The sequence below is a fragment of the Micropterus dolomieu genome, linkage group LG17 (genome assembly GCF_021292245.1).
Source record: "Micropterus dolomieu isolate WLL.071019.BEF.003 ecotype Adirondacks linkage group LG17, ASM2129224v1, whole genome shotgun sequence".
NCBI classification, from domain to species: Eukaryota; Metazoa; Chordata; class Actinopteri; order Centrarchiformes; family Centrarchidae; genus Micropterus; species Micropterus dolomieu.
Genome location: NC_060166.1, coordinates 14,646,713 through 14,661,329, shown reverse-complemented (window position 1 = coordinate 14,661,329; position 14,617 = coordinate 14,646,713). Strand labels below are relative to the sequence as shown.

Below are 14,617 nucleotides of genomic sequence, written 5' to 3'. Positions count from 1 at the left end.
CTTTAGTGAAACCTCCCAGAAAATGACGCTTTAGTAAAACAGAAAAGAAAATACAGTTTATAGTAAAATGATAGACTAATTAAAAAAGTTCAGGAAATTTTAAGGTTAACCTCCACCTCCCTCCCGTTTCATTTATACAGTGGCTTCCCTCTCCACCCGACCCTCAAAAAGTAAGTGTGCTTCACAGCAGTTGTTCTCATCCCACCCCCCTTTGATCGAGCCATCAAGCCTCTGATAAGAAGCCGAGCTTTACCATGCAGAGCTCCCATATTTCCTCCTCCACACTTTGAACACTACATACTTCGGGGGCACAAGACGCCAACGAGTTCAATTTATTTCCAGTTCTAGTGATGATAATCGGATCCGCCTTAGGACACCGACGCTACTTGAAACCCTACCTGCACCGGGTTTCCTCATAGTTATGGGTCGGCTTTCATTTGAGTTAAATTAGCCTACAACATGTGAATCGTTAACAAAAAGTAAAACTCTTTTTATGACCTCGTCTACTTAGTTTTTCAAACAAATAGCCTATCCGCACAAATCTGCAATAGGCCTATGTGAGAGCTTTTAAAGAACGAAATAAAATAGGAAATTTAAATGTTTTATTACTGTGATACTTTGACTTGCAGCACTTGCTCTATCTTTATCTTTCTCCTATTTGTCTACCTGCTATGTTCATTGTGCACCAAAACACCAAAGCAAAATTCCTTGTATGTGTAAACCAAATTGACAATAATGCTGATTCTCATTCAGATTCAATACATATCATTAAAAGGTGGATTTATAGAAAAAAGCACAAAAGGTTTATGTCAGGGAGAAGCATGTGGAGAGATTCAGCTTGTCAAGGGAATTGACATGATTGTCAGACACATCAGCCGGTATGCCTGAGACTGATAGACTGTTACGTTTCCTTAAAGCCTTTTTGATCAGACTGACCAATAATAATGTTAAGTTTGATTTTATCGTTGAATCAAACTGGAAAATGAGTTGCAGGTACTCTTGCTCTTATTTGTTTGAGATATATGTAGTTAGTGAGACGGTCTTTTACTTGGCTTGCCTTATTGCCACGCGCACATAATTGTTGATTAATAATAAATTGTAATTGCATGCGTCAGTGTAGTTGGCAAGTAAATAAAGAAAATTACATTACTGACTTGGCCTACAACCGCAGTTATGGCTCCTGACTTTCCTTCTTTATAAGTAGCCTGTAATTTTAATGTTTTTCTTATCTACTCTTTCAACAAGAAATTCCCTACGCTATTTTGCGACAATTAAATGTTATTATTATTATTATTATTATTATTATTATTATTATTATTATATTTAATAGTAACAATTATAATACAATTTAAATAATGTTAAAAGTTTACAAAATTGAATCTTGTCATCTGTGTTTCTACTCTGGACAGGACACAACCCATTTATATATTAATGATTTAAGAATTATGAAAGAAAGAAAACATGAACCCATCATTACCCTCACTGGTTTGATTGGCCTTGGCAGCCTATGGCATTTTACGTTTTTTTTCTGTTTGAGTCCAAAGTTAAAATATCGAAAGAGTAGACCGTGTATTGTATGTCTGAAGCAAAGTTGCGTTGAGTTAATAAGAAAACAAGTTAGAGGAGGATGCATCAAGACCTAAATTAAAACATGCACAAATAGGCTTATTCAAATAAAAGTTTTGAAACAAAAGAATTGGCACGATGTTTGTTAAAATGAATTAATACCACAGAGGTCTTTGTATTTGATCTGAAACTTTGATAATAATACTTGGTTTAAAATAGACTTTTTATTGATTATATTAATATATCTAACTCGAAAAACAACAAGTAAAGGAGATCATAGCGAGAGAAGAAAATGTTTGGTGGTGGTGGGGGCTTGTTAGGGAGGTGGTCGTGTATGTACAGTACATAAGTGTATTTGTAAAAGAGAGAGAGGGAGAGAGAGAGAGATGGAGCAGTAGAGATGTGTTCAGGGACGGTTTATATAGCAGTGGGTGTGAGCACAGATCGTAGTCAGTTCATTTTCACCGTGGCGCTCTGCGCAGCTCAAGTTGAAGGCTGCTGATCTTCACCACGACACTTCAGGGAAAGCTAAACTGCCTTTTGAAAGCCAAAAAATGACTTATTTAAACGCATGAGCTCCAGTAGTCGCGTTTTCCACACGGTTAAACTTGCATAACCTTAGACATCAGTGAGCAAACTTTCGCGCTCTGCGAAGATAGCGCACGGCGCACAGGGACAGACCATGCACTGTCAAGCCGAGTTGAGGCTCTCCTCCCCCGGGCAGCTGAAGGCTGCCAGGCGGCGCTACAAGACTTTCATGATTGACGAGATCCTCTCCAAGGAGACCTGTGATTATTTTGAGAAACTTTCTCTCTACTCGGTGTGCCCTTCGCTCATTGTACGACCGAAGCCTCTTCATTCGTGTTCGGGTAAGATGAGTGTTTTGACTTTTTAAGAAAGAAACTAATTAGAAAAGAAAAATCCCTACAGAAATGCAATTACTAACATCTGTACATTTGTGGGGAAATTAGAATAGTTTTTTTGGAAATCCTGACACTTTTACGCATGAGATCAATTTCATTATTAATATGTTTTTCAGTTGAAATTGAAAAAAAAAAGAGGATAGGATTTTAATGGCACATCAAAAAATTTGGATTTACAGTGCAAAATAGTAGTCTGCACTGGAGTGACAAAATGATCATGTGGAAATATTGATATTTGTGACGATTACAAGGCATCTTTTGCTTATTTTATTTGTCGCTTACATTTGAACGTTTGCGTCAGATCTTTTTTTAATGGAGCAGTTTAAAATGAATTACAAGTAATTTATGCATCTTTCCTTCTAAAGTTGCTTCAGCTTCATCACTCTGCAGTTTACATTATAAGTCACTGCAAGTCTAGCGTTGAAAATCAAAGTCATGCGGTAGAGTGAGTTCACGTCAGTAATGCTTCAGGGCTTCTGTTGCGGGCAAGCTGATGAATGACTGAATTGATAAATTGTTGCAGTTACACATAAAAATCAATAAAGAGGCAGTTGGATGAATAAAGTCAAATCTCACTGTTGAAGCCCCTATTAAGCTATAACATTTAGTCTGTTTGACGTCATACTTTGATTAATATGGGTGTTATGCTTAACCAAAGACCTTCCCTAATGAGTTTTACTACTGCTGGACATTTGCAAATGGGTGGCTTGTATCTTGTTAGTGCTCTAATATGAGACAGACAGATGTGGCCTAGAACAAAGTAAAGTTGTACACAAAAATTATGTAATTTACAGTGAGGTTCAAACCATCCTATAAATGATTAATTACACTGTACACTGATTTCTGCTGATTGACACATAAGGGAATATAGAATGGAAACAAGTGGTTCATTCATTTAAAGCTGATTCCTTTGAATGATAATCACTCTCCTCCCAATTTGTACCAGTTAGTGAAATGCTGTCTCTCATTTCCCTTTCAGTGAGATAGTTAGAATTATCTCTAGATCTATACATGATAAATAGATAGACAGATGGAAAGACAGTTAGGTAGACTCAATGCTGCGTCTTGTACTTGCTGGAAATGACGAAAATAGTATGACAAAGCTCAGCTGGCACAGTGCATGTTGTCTTGTCAAAACAAAACGTCTTGACTGAGTCTTAATTGTATTTCCAGATGAGTCAAAACAACTCAAAGGCTATTGCACACTCTAGTAACCATTATGATAATTGCTCTAAAGTCTGAAATAATAGCCACTGCAATTTGATGATGACAGTGGTGTGTGGATATAAATAGGTAAAGCGATTCCCTCATCCCTCTGATATGGGTTGGTGTATGCTAGAGGGCACTATGACTGGCACCCCTCCGTTCGGATGGATAGAGTAACCCGCCCTGCATATCAGAACACTGTGCCCACCACTTATTTGTAGCCGCGGGGGTGTGAGACACTGTATATTCCCCAACATCAATGGCTTTAAGTGCTTGATATAGAAGCTGGCAGCCTTACAGGTCCTGGGCAAAAGAAGAGGCGGATGGCCCCTGCATGGCCCCTTAACAGTGAAAGTTGACTTCTTCATTCTGTATAGGAAGGCATGCTATAACCTCCTGCTGCCAGCGGAGGCCGCTGAAAGACAGTAATGTCAGAAATGTTCCCTGAAGGAGTTGATAATAAATTAATTGTTGGTTCTTTGTTGTTTATCACTGGTATGCCACTCAAACATACCAACACAATCTTCCTCCTGCATCTTGTCCCGTGACTCGTTATTGTGAATCTCAGTTCATTTTTATTAACTGAAATGAAATACAGACCATAATTTTGTACAGCAAAAGTGACTAATACTCACAGCATTAACTACCTGTCAGTTACAGCAGGATCAGAGACAATGAGCCCTGACCTGGTGCAAAACAGAGAACGACGTAATGGCAGGTTACAATATTTCATTTGGAGTCCCATCTCTCAGCAAGAACCAGGGCAGGGCTTTTAGTGGTGTTTTCTGGAAGAGGTGAGAGAGATTAAGATCAACTGTGGTGTAATCTCACTTGACAGCATGATGAAAAATAAAAACAAAACACACAAAAAAAAGAGCAGGAGTGTGTGCAGCCTCAGGGCCGCTGCGTACTGGCTTGAAACTGGCTGAGGGCTTATAGAAGAAATCCAAGTGAGTAAAAGGGTTTTTATCCCATTTTATACCTTAATCCGCTGCAGACAATAAAGTCTCCCATTAAGCATAAAGCCGCCTTGAGAAGGTTGATTACACCCATGTCAACACATACAGGCAAGTATGCATAAATGCAAAGACAAAATGCACACACGTCTTCTATCTTTAGTTAAGGTGATGTTTGACAACCTGTCACCCTTTGCCATTTCCGCTCAACCACTGCCATCAGATTTTTCTATCTTGACAAAGGATCAGTGATAAATCAGTTCTAAAAGTAGTTCATGCTACAGGCTGATTTCTGCTGCCACAGGAAGACCTGTGTGGATCAGGTTTCAGATTAAATAGTTAACGCTTATGTTTAATATAATGCATTTTGCTAGGCGCACAGCTTCAGCTGGAGAAGTTTGTCTGTGTGCCTGAGAAAATAATGCGATGATTAAACTCAACAAGATGCTTTTGACACTTTCCTTCTACCATTTGTTGAGAACTGGCATTATATTGCTCCAATCTGTCACGCCCTGCAGGTGAATGAATCTAATTAAAGAAATAAGATCAAACAGATAAAGAAAGTGCAAGGCCAAAAAAACAAAAACCTGTTCATTTGAGCAACTCTCTAGTCTGTAACCCGGCAGTTTATATCTAAAACATGGCAAAAATACACGCACACATGTCATAACTAAGCAATGAATCATCCGTTTCAGCATCCCATTGACAAAAAAGAGTTAAGTGAAAATCATAGGGAGCAGGCTGAGGTGGGAAATACTGTTCACCTTCTAAACATTGCTGCGGTGACGGCATTTGTCATGCAATTGTACAACTAGAATCCCCCTTTTCACTTAATGGAAATTATTTAAAAAATATAATATTAAAAATATTATATCATAGTAATTACATGATCGATAGAGCAAATTGTTGGTATTAAAAGGAATGCTTAAAAGACTGCTTCTCTTGATCTATTCTTAGCAGGTATGTCTTCTGTAATAGTTACCATAAGCACTTGTGCCAGTCCTTACATTCCTACCGTGATTATGAAGAGTATCAGTGTGCTTTTGTACAGGGCTGAGTTGCGCTCCTGCAGCTACTCTAACAGTTTATTTGTAGACTATTGACAGGAAACTGGCACTTGTCAACAACATCTCAGAGAGACGGCTTCACTGTCAGTGGAAAGTCACCACGAGGCCTGACATTTCCCCCCTTTCTCTCTCTCTTTCTCTCTCGTACTCTCTCTGAGGGACTGTCCGGAGGCAACTTCAAACTCTTTGTTGACAAGAGATTTCCTGACAATCGTGAAGAGAAATGGAGATGTTTGTCCCATTTACAATTACATGAGGGACACTTTCCCTTCACTTACGATTCTGCAAGTGATATTTATCCATGTGATCCTGTGATATTCCTCCTATAAAGGAGTTCAAACATTATTTCGGATGGTTCATCCTCACATTTATACAGATCTGATTTACGGAGAGAAAAACAGAGACCAGTTGAAATGAAGAGATGTAAATGGAGAGCAAGAGCATGCAGCCAGAGAAAAGAGGTCTTCTTGTCTAGACCTGTTGCAACAGCAGCAATCTCGCATTGGAGAATTAGTGATGACCTCAGCGCCTTACCATGATGTCATAATGAGCCCAAGGCAGTGTCTGGTATATGTGTCTGTCTGTACGTGTGTGTAGAGCAGATGTGCCTACCTGTATGCTACTCATGTTTGACTCTTACTTCTAATAGTGGGGTTAATTCGTGTTTTACTATAGTGTAAGATTAGAAACGTAGCTACACCTTCTTTTTGAGTATCCTTCTCATTCATCTTCTTCTTGACATTTGCATTAAAATCCATGTTATCTCACTAGCCGAAAGGATGAAACAGACCTGCTGTAAATGACAGAAAACAAACAAGAAACAGAAAGAAACAATTCTAAAGTCTGCCTTTATGTCTCCTGTGAGCACTGGTTTATGTGTTTATGTAGGTTTGTCTGTGTCCGTGTGTGTAGGTTGTCTGTTGCAGTCAGTGAGGAGCTCCTTATCAGCCCATGCATTACAGTCTGTGCTGTGCTCAGTTGGCTTGTAAATTTTGGCTGAAGGTTTGGTTTTATATTTGAAACTGTTAAGATTTTTCTGGCAGATATTATTTTCACTTTGGTTGACCCATCACATCCTTTCGGCCAACCTCCTGGTCTCCTTCCCTCCAGCCTCGGCTCCAGACAAGTGTTATTTTTTATTGATTCTGGCGTCTTGCTGCTTCTGTCTGTGCTGATAAAGATAAAAAATGTGTGTGTGTGTGTGTGTGTTTGTATATGACCGTGTACATGTGCAAGATTGAGAGAGAGAGAGGGAGAAAAGGTTATTAGCTGAACATTGTTTGATTTAGTTTTTTTGGATTTTATTACAGCTCATACTGTGTCTGAATGTGTGTGTGTGTGTGTGTGTGTGTGTGTGCATGTACATCAAGCCAGTTAGTGTTTAACAACCTCTGAAAAATAATCATTCATTTGAAGGGTTCAGAGGAGCAGTGTAAAACACAGCCTGCGTCATTGGGATCACAACCCTCTACATGGAGAAGGTCAAAAGTAAAACACTTTTCACAGCAAACACAGGGCAATTAAAAAGGAACCTGTCTAAGCAATTACAGTGTTCGATAATGGTACAACCAACGTGACTGAGAGGCACAGAAGAGCTCACAAAGACTATCTATCTATCTGTCTATTCTTTCTCCTTTTTTTCTCTCCACTGGACTTTATTGCATTTCTGTGTTCCTGTCATCTGACACACTGTCTCTGCTCTTCCAGGCTCCTCGTCACTGCGTGCCTACCCTTTCCTCTCGGTGATCACGCGGCAGCCCCCCCACCTGCCCCAGCCGTCCTCTCCAGGCGGGGTCCCCTCACACCTGCCCTTGCTCTCCTCGCAGCATCAGCGAGGCTCCGAGCCTTCGCCCAGCCAGACGCCTCTCAGCATCAGCAGCGAGTCGGAAACGGAACGCAGCACGCCCCGCCTGAAGAAGCCACGTCGCAGCCGCACCATCTTCACCGAGCTGCAGCTGATGGGCCTGGAGAAAAAGTTCCAGAAGCAGAAGTACCTGTCCACACCTGATAGGTCAGTACAGTTGAGACACTCACGTTTGATTGGATAGGTTTAGGTATATTTGAATTGTAGTAAAAGTCTGTTGCACCTAAAGGAAGATACACACACACTGACAGCTGAGCCGGCACACCACAGAAAAGTACATAAATAACAAATAGTAAGTCATGCCTGTGCTAACCTCAATGCTACTAAGTTACATATAAGAAAGCAAACCACTGATATGTTAAAGGTAACTAATACCACAGTTACTACATTTCAACCAGATGTAAAAAAATCAGTCATGTAAGCACCACTCAACTGTGACATTTTGACAACTTGCATATCGACATAGAGCACATTTTGAAAGTGCATTACGTGCACACACACTCACATACGCACGGTCAGAAAGCCACAACTGCAATGATGGAGCAGTGGTTAACCGAACATCATCATTTTTGATTTATCCTGCGGGGAATGTCTCATGTAATGCGAATTTGTCCAAGCCAGAGCATTACCTCAGCATTCTCGTTGAGAAAAGAGTAATGTTTTTAACCCTGAGCTCCAACCCCAACAAAGAAACACTGCCTTATTCTGAAGAAAACAGGGAAGGTGGCCAACACAAGCAAACAGAAATGTATTACATTGATTTACTGCCAGTCATTTTTACACATGTGCAGGTGTATAGTAGATTCATTTTGCTTTCGACAATAAGATGAAGTAATCTACATGTTAATATCTGTGTGTTAAGTTCCACTCTGTGGGTCATTTTTGGGACCTGACATGAGGTTAGACTATATTTTCCAGTTTTATTGTAAGCCTCGGTTTTATATTTTGGCCTGTGGCTACTTTTCCATTATAACCCAGAATAGTATTGAACCATATATGTTGTAAAAAATCTTTCCTCCACATGGACGGTTTGAATCTGCTTGTGAACCTTTGCATCAAGTAGCGACTGGATGTTTATACATTCCACCCCTTTTACTCATCTATGTTTTTTTATATTCTGAGAGTAAATCATTGTTAATTAAAAAAAACACAAATATCTGGCTTCATGTACAGTATGTTCATGCATTTAGAAATGGAAAAAGCTACACTTTCCACACAGATGTGTTTCTTTGCAATGTATCTACATACCACATCTAATCTGAAAATAAATTAGCATATTTGCAATTAACCAGATTTATTTGTTATCCTATTTACATCCCATCCATGGGGAAATCTCCCAAGATGCATTATTAAATATATTGCATCTTGACTTGCCTGGAGCAATTGGAAAGGTGCCATACCTTATCTTAAAGCAGAAGCCCAGAGGCTGAGCACAATTCTGTGATCAAAACCAACTACCCTGATGGATGATCTGTGCCAAAATACTGTGTCCTGTCAAAATATCCGATTCTGACACTGCGTTGAAAATTAATTAAATACCCAGCTGGTGGAAAAACATCAACAGAGAAAATCCCCCTCTAAAGCCCAACATCAAAGGTGTGGCGTGCTCCGCACTTTGGTTTGTTATGATCCAAAGATAACTTTTCTCTCCCTTTTCTTGGCTTGGAACCTCTGCGGTCTTAAATTGAGCCTCTGTGCACGAGCGGGTGGGAGGAACCAAAACCAAAAATATCCCCGAAAAAGACTTATTTATATTGCAGAGCAATAATGATTTTATGCAACTTCCAATTATAATAATTAGTGCCTTAATAATTCTCACTGTCATCATCATCATCATCATCATCATCATCATCAGTATTAAAAGGTATTCAGTTACACCCAATACTCCCAAGTGAATGGTTTGAGAATGGAGCAAAATGGCTTGCAGTAGCCTGGAGGGAGTAACTTAAATACTGTTTCTATGGCTGTAAATGTGTGGTTTCTCTCCATTGAGAACTAATGACCATAAATAAGTGGGGTGTTTTCCTTTTCTGCAATTACTTTTCCTTGCCTCCAGTTGTTGAACTGCTATAGACTGGGGCACGTATGATTGTGAAGTTTGATAGACAGCTTCATTGCCTGTATGTCTGTTTTTTTTTTTGTAAGCACACACACACACACACACACACACACACACACACACACACACACACACACACACACAGCCCTTTATGTAAGGTATATGGTTATGTAGATGATCCCATGAATCTCAGGGATCTGTTGTTGCTCTGCTTTTTAGATTCTGTTCACGCCTTTTCCCTGTCTCGGCTTCCACTTTCACCATCAAATGAAAGTCAGTTCCTGTCACTGAGTGTGGGGGGGTGAGAATCCCTTCATCTGACTGTTAAAGACTTTGAGAAGAGCAGGGAAGAGGAAGTCTCATTTAAAAACCCCTGATAACTTTCCTTTCCTTTACAAATGGATGCCTTGTTCACTTTATCTGTCCCTTCCTGAGGTATCACATTACTCACCAACCAATAGCCCTATTAGTCATGGATCAACACATGTGGTGGATGCATTCAGAATTTCGTCCAGCTACAAATTGTGTGATTGGATTACTGACCTCGGTACAGATGTTTCAAACAGTGTTTCCAGAGCTGCAGGTGTATAGTGTCAAAGTCAAGCTACTAGCAAAGCAGCTTTGAAGTGAGATTCAAAGACAGAGTTAAGAGAGTAAGAGAGGTTGTATACTGTACTGAACTTTACAGTGCTGCCCACCCATAGGCATAAAGCTTGTGAAAAGGTAAAAACCACAGTTAATATCAAGATTCTGATCATGTCTATATTTTTCTGTCAGTGCGAGAAAAAAGACAGCGACTGATTGTAGCTCTGACTTCCGGAGGAAGTGCTAAAGCTGATTTTTAAAGCATGGGAATAATGTGGTTTATAGCCTGTTCAGTTTAGAGGACTTTAGTGCAGAAAGGACACAGGGTGTTGTATGCTGTACAGACTGTAAAGCCCCTTGATGCAAATTGTTATTTATTGATATTGGGCAATATAAATAAAATTGACTTGACTTGAAAATTGACATATCCATCTAATGTGCAACTTGTTTTGTTTGTGATTTTGCAGGTTAGACCTGGCCCAGTCACTTGGTCTCACGCAGCTCCAGGTGAAGACATGGTACCAAAACAGGCGTATGAAGTGGAAGAAAATGGTAAGAGACAGTACCACAGTGAAGCCTGACAGGTCTGGTAACAGTGATTTATAGAAAGACAAAGGGGAAAAATGAATTACTCTTTTCTTTATTTATCTTTTCTGTAAGCCTTAAAAGTAAAATATTCATCCAAATGTGTGGCTTTGATTTTGCTACTCACTAACTGTTTTAATGTAATGCTGATTTGCACTATAATAGTAAGAGAAGCAAATGGTAGGTAGCAGTATGGCAGGAAGAGAGAGTGTGGTGTGTGAGGTATGACTGATGATGACGACAGTGAGAGCAAACACTTTTGTAGAAGGGTCAACAACTCAGAGAACAAAAAAGGCCTGAAATCGTTAAAGATAAATGAGTGCACAGGGGGCAGCCAGCAGCAATATGTCTTCTCTTAATTACTATAATAGCAAGCATTGCCTTTGACTGCTGCTGCCATTTATTACCAGAGGAGTCCACTAAGATTGTCTTTGTGTTATTCTAGGTGCTCAAAGGAGGTCATGAGGCCCCGACTAAGCCCAAGGGAAGACCCAAGAAGAACTCCATTCCTACCACAGAGGAAATAGAGGCTGAAGAGAGAAGAGTGAAGATGGAGGCAGAGGAGAGGATGGGGAGGGTGGTCGAGAAAGCAACGCTGGCTCATGGAGGAGAGTCATCTCAGCTTGAACCTCAAGATCTCAGTTCAGAAACTCACAGTCCAGACGCAGCGTTGGAGGCATCTGAGCGAGAGCTGCCGCACCTGATGCAGTCAGAGACTCACGCAGCCAGCTAAGCAAGAACAAAGCAACCAAAGACTAATGCCAGCCTGAAAACAAATAGTGCCTCAGGATCACTGTAAAAAGCCTGTGTGGTGTTTAGAGCCATTTGCTTTAGGAATTTGACTGGAAACATATTGGTGGCATCCAGACCTAATGTAGCCTTTTATTTTGTATTGGAAAATGTACCGTACAAAGAGCTAAAATGCATTGACACTGATTGCACTGGTAAAAAAAAAATTGGGCCTTTTAAAAAACAGTATTTGAGCAGGTCCCTGGTATAAAGAGTGTAAATTTGTCAAAACCAAGCAGGCCAGTCAAAGCAAAACATGTATCATGCATTACAACAACGAAAGATCACACACACCACCGATCCTCAAAGCTGCCTCACATAGTGCATGTGCCAAAATATCAAGTTTTGCCTTACTATAGTGTCTCTATGTATGTATGTATGATAAATCACTTCACTGCCAAAAACAATTATATTAAATGGCTACAGTGCCTTGTCGGTCTCAGAGGAAAGCTTTTGAAGTGTTGATAACTAGAAACTATTAAATGCAAGTATATTTTTCACAGTGGTTTTTGATTACAAGTGCCGTTTTTGGAGACAAAGTGTTAACGTTTAGAAAAGAACACTTCTATGTTAAGATTGGAGTTCTTCCATAAAGCTTTAAGACGCAAATCTTTTCATTATTTGCTCAGTGAAGCTTGCATTTTTATTTTTTCAATCTGAAAATCAATATTTCTGCCAAGTCAAGCACTGTATTATACTGTAGAATTGTGTATAAAGTATAAAATATATGTTCTTTCGGATATATATATATGTAAAACAGTATTTTTAACTGCTGTTTTAAATTGGATTAAATTGTTTGTATGTATGATGTTACTGCCGTCCCTGATCTTTTTTCTTCTTTCATGGGAGTCAGGGCGATTCTGCTGTCTGCCACGAGGCCACTAAGACTCTTAAGCTGTCAGAGATTCTCAGAAGGAATAAATCATAGCCTGTGCCAAAGATGCACGGCAAATGCTGAACATTTAAAAACTCAAAGATATTTTCTGCCTACGGGCTTTGAATGAGTACCCCAATCAGTATGTTAGACGTGCATTAACATAACATTGTCTTCAACTGCCATGTTAACTTTCTTCCCTCGCAAAGATTTGTAATTAAAGAGTTTCACTTTTTGAATTCTACAGATTTATTTTTATTTGTCATTGTTTCATATGAAAAGTGCAGTATTTTTCTGATGTAAATAATGCTTGTTTGGTAAGCTTGTTTGAAGTTTTTTTTAGGTTTTATTTTTACTGTATACAAGTGTGTGTTTATGCATTTAAATACACCTAATAAAATAACAATCATCCAAATTCCACTTGGTATTATTTCATGCAAGTGCTTTGTGTTTTGGTTGATACAATCCCATTTGAACGGTTTATTTTTATCCCTGGATTAAACTTTATATGTCTAATGCATCACACTGATGCTGTTTCACATGCATGCTCTACGTTGCATTCTTTCTTTCTTTGTTTCAGTGTGTCTCTAATGAAAACAATTCAACAACAAATTAAAGTCACCTACAGGATGCTTGTACATGACTCTTCAAATAATTCTCAGAAGTAGCCTACATCATGCTAAGTGTGTGCAAATCAAACAGCTACAGTAGCCTTGGCAGGTTGAAGTTCAGGCAGATCCTTTACTTAGGAAGCTTTTGAAGATGTGAAGATTAGCCGTAGTCAAATTTGATCATAAATCACATTCATGAGAACAAAGCTTTTAAGCACTCTGTGTTGTGACATTTATCATCTTTATCTGTACAGCACACAAGATGGCCAGTAGTGCACCTAAGGACTCCTCTGTGACCCGGAGCAAGTGAGGAACAGTCTAAAGCATATTTTTAGTGCCTGATACCGGACATGGATGGTTTCTAAAGCAAACAGCGCAACAACATTGAGTAATGTGCACCATACTAACGCCTTGTGTAAACATTCTCGGTATGCTTCATATGTGTGTGTATTCAACAGAAGAAGGCCCTACACTTCTTAGAAGTATGATTGAATATTTTACTTTTTCAGTCTCAGTGAATGAATTAAACGTTGTCAAAACATTTCAGAACTGTTTTCTACTTTTCTCCTTTCGATTTCTTTTTACCTTTTGGAATTAAAATAATTAAAACAATAATTAAAATGTCACTTTTGATCTGATGTTTCAGCCCAATTACCAGCATAATTATAATTTCAGCATAATAAGCAAGTGTGATTAGAAATACATGTGAATATGAACATATATGATAATGGGATTTAGTTTACATTTAGTGTGCATGTCAGGAACAATGTGCAAAGATCACAATTTTACAGATGAACAGGACCAACAAGAACAACTGTCGAAAATATTTTAGAGATACCGTTCTTTTAAATTACAATAATAAAAGCATTAGAGGTCAATATTATTTGGTACATGGAGAATTTGCTAGTATGTTAATCAATCTTACTACTAACATTAATGAGTTCCATCACAAAAACAAATATCTATTATGTGTAAAATAATAAAAACAGTGCAATACTTTCAGTATAGTCATATTGGCCAGTACCCTTTAAGTGTCTCCATTGCTTAAACTATGCTGAATATCTGCTTCTGACTGCCTGGTTAAAGGCACAAGGAACCCAACTTGTGTTATGACTATGAGAATTTATGCTATGAGCTGTTGGCATATACAGTAGTTATTTAGGAGGGATAAATTAAGCTTTGATTGTTCAGAATTGGCCCGCGCCGCTTGCCAGGCTTGGTAGAATAAGCCTCGCCACCTGGTTAAATTAAGAACGCCTTTGGAGCAGGTACAGTGTATCTGCCTTAATTGCAGGGAATGAGTGCAGACATTTTCTCTATTAAATCTCCTTGTGAAAACAGAGGCTCTGGCTTGCAGGCAGGGAGGCAGGTCTGCAAGGAGCTGCACTTTGCAAGTCTCCACAGGCTGGTGAGCTCCTCCAGGCTAATTGTTGTGTGGTGAGGTGAGACACTGGCGGCCTAATTGGGGAACCTGTTATTTTCTCACAGGTCCAAGTTCAGCTGCAGGTCACAGGAATGGAGTGTCTATCCCT

At 39.2% G+C, this 14,617-nt stretch overlaps 1 protein-coding gene across 1 annotated transcript; it reads left to right on the top strand.

Annotated features, from left to right (window-relative positions):
- The first annotated feature begins 2,150 nt into the window (after positions 1–2,150).
- barx2 (BARX homeobox 2) lies at positions 2,151–12,279 on the top strand. Its single transcript, XM_046074546.1, has 4 exons — positions 2,151–2,435; positions 7,426–7,729; positions 10,694–10,778; positions 11,257–12,279. Exons 1-4 carry the CDS (start codon positions 2,249–2,251, stop codon positions 11,542–11,544), a joined length of 864 nt encoding a protein of 287 aa, XP_045930502.1. The 5' UTR covers positions 2,151–2,248; the 3' UTR covers positions 11,545–12,279.
- Positions 12,280–14,617: the final 2,338 nt, after the last annotated feature.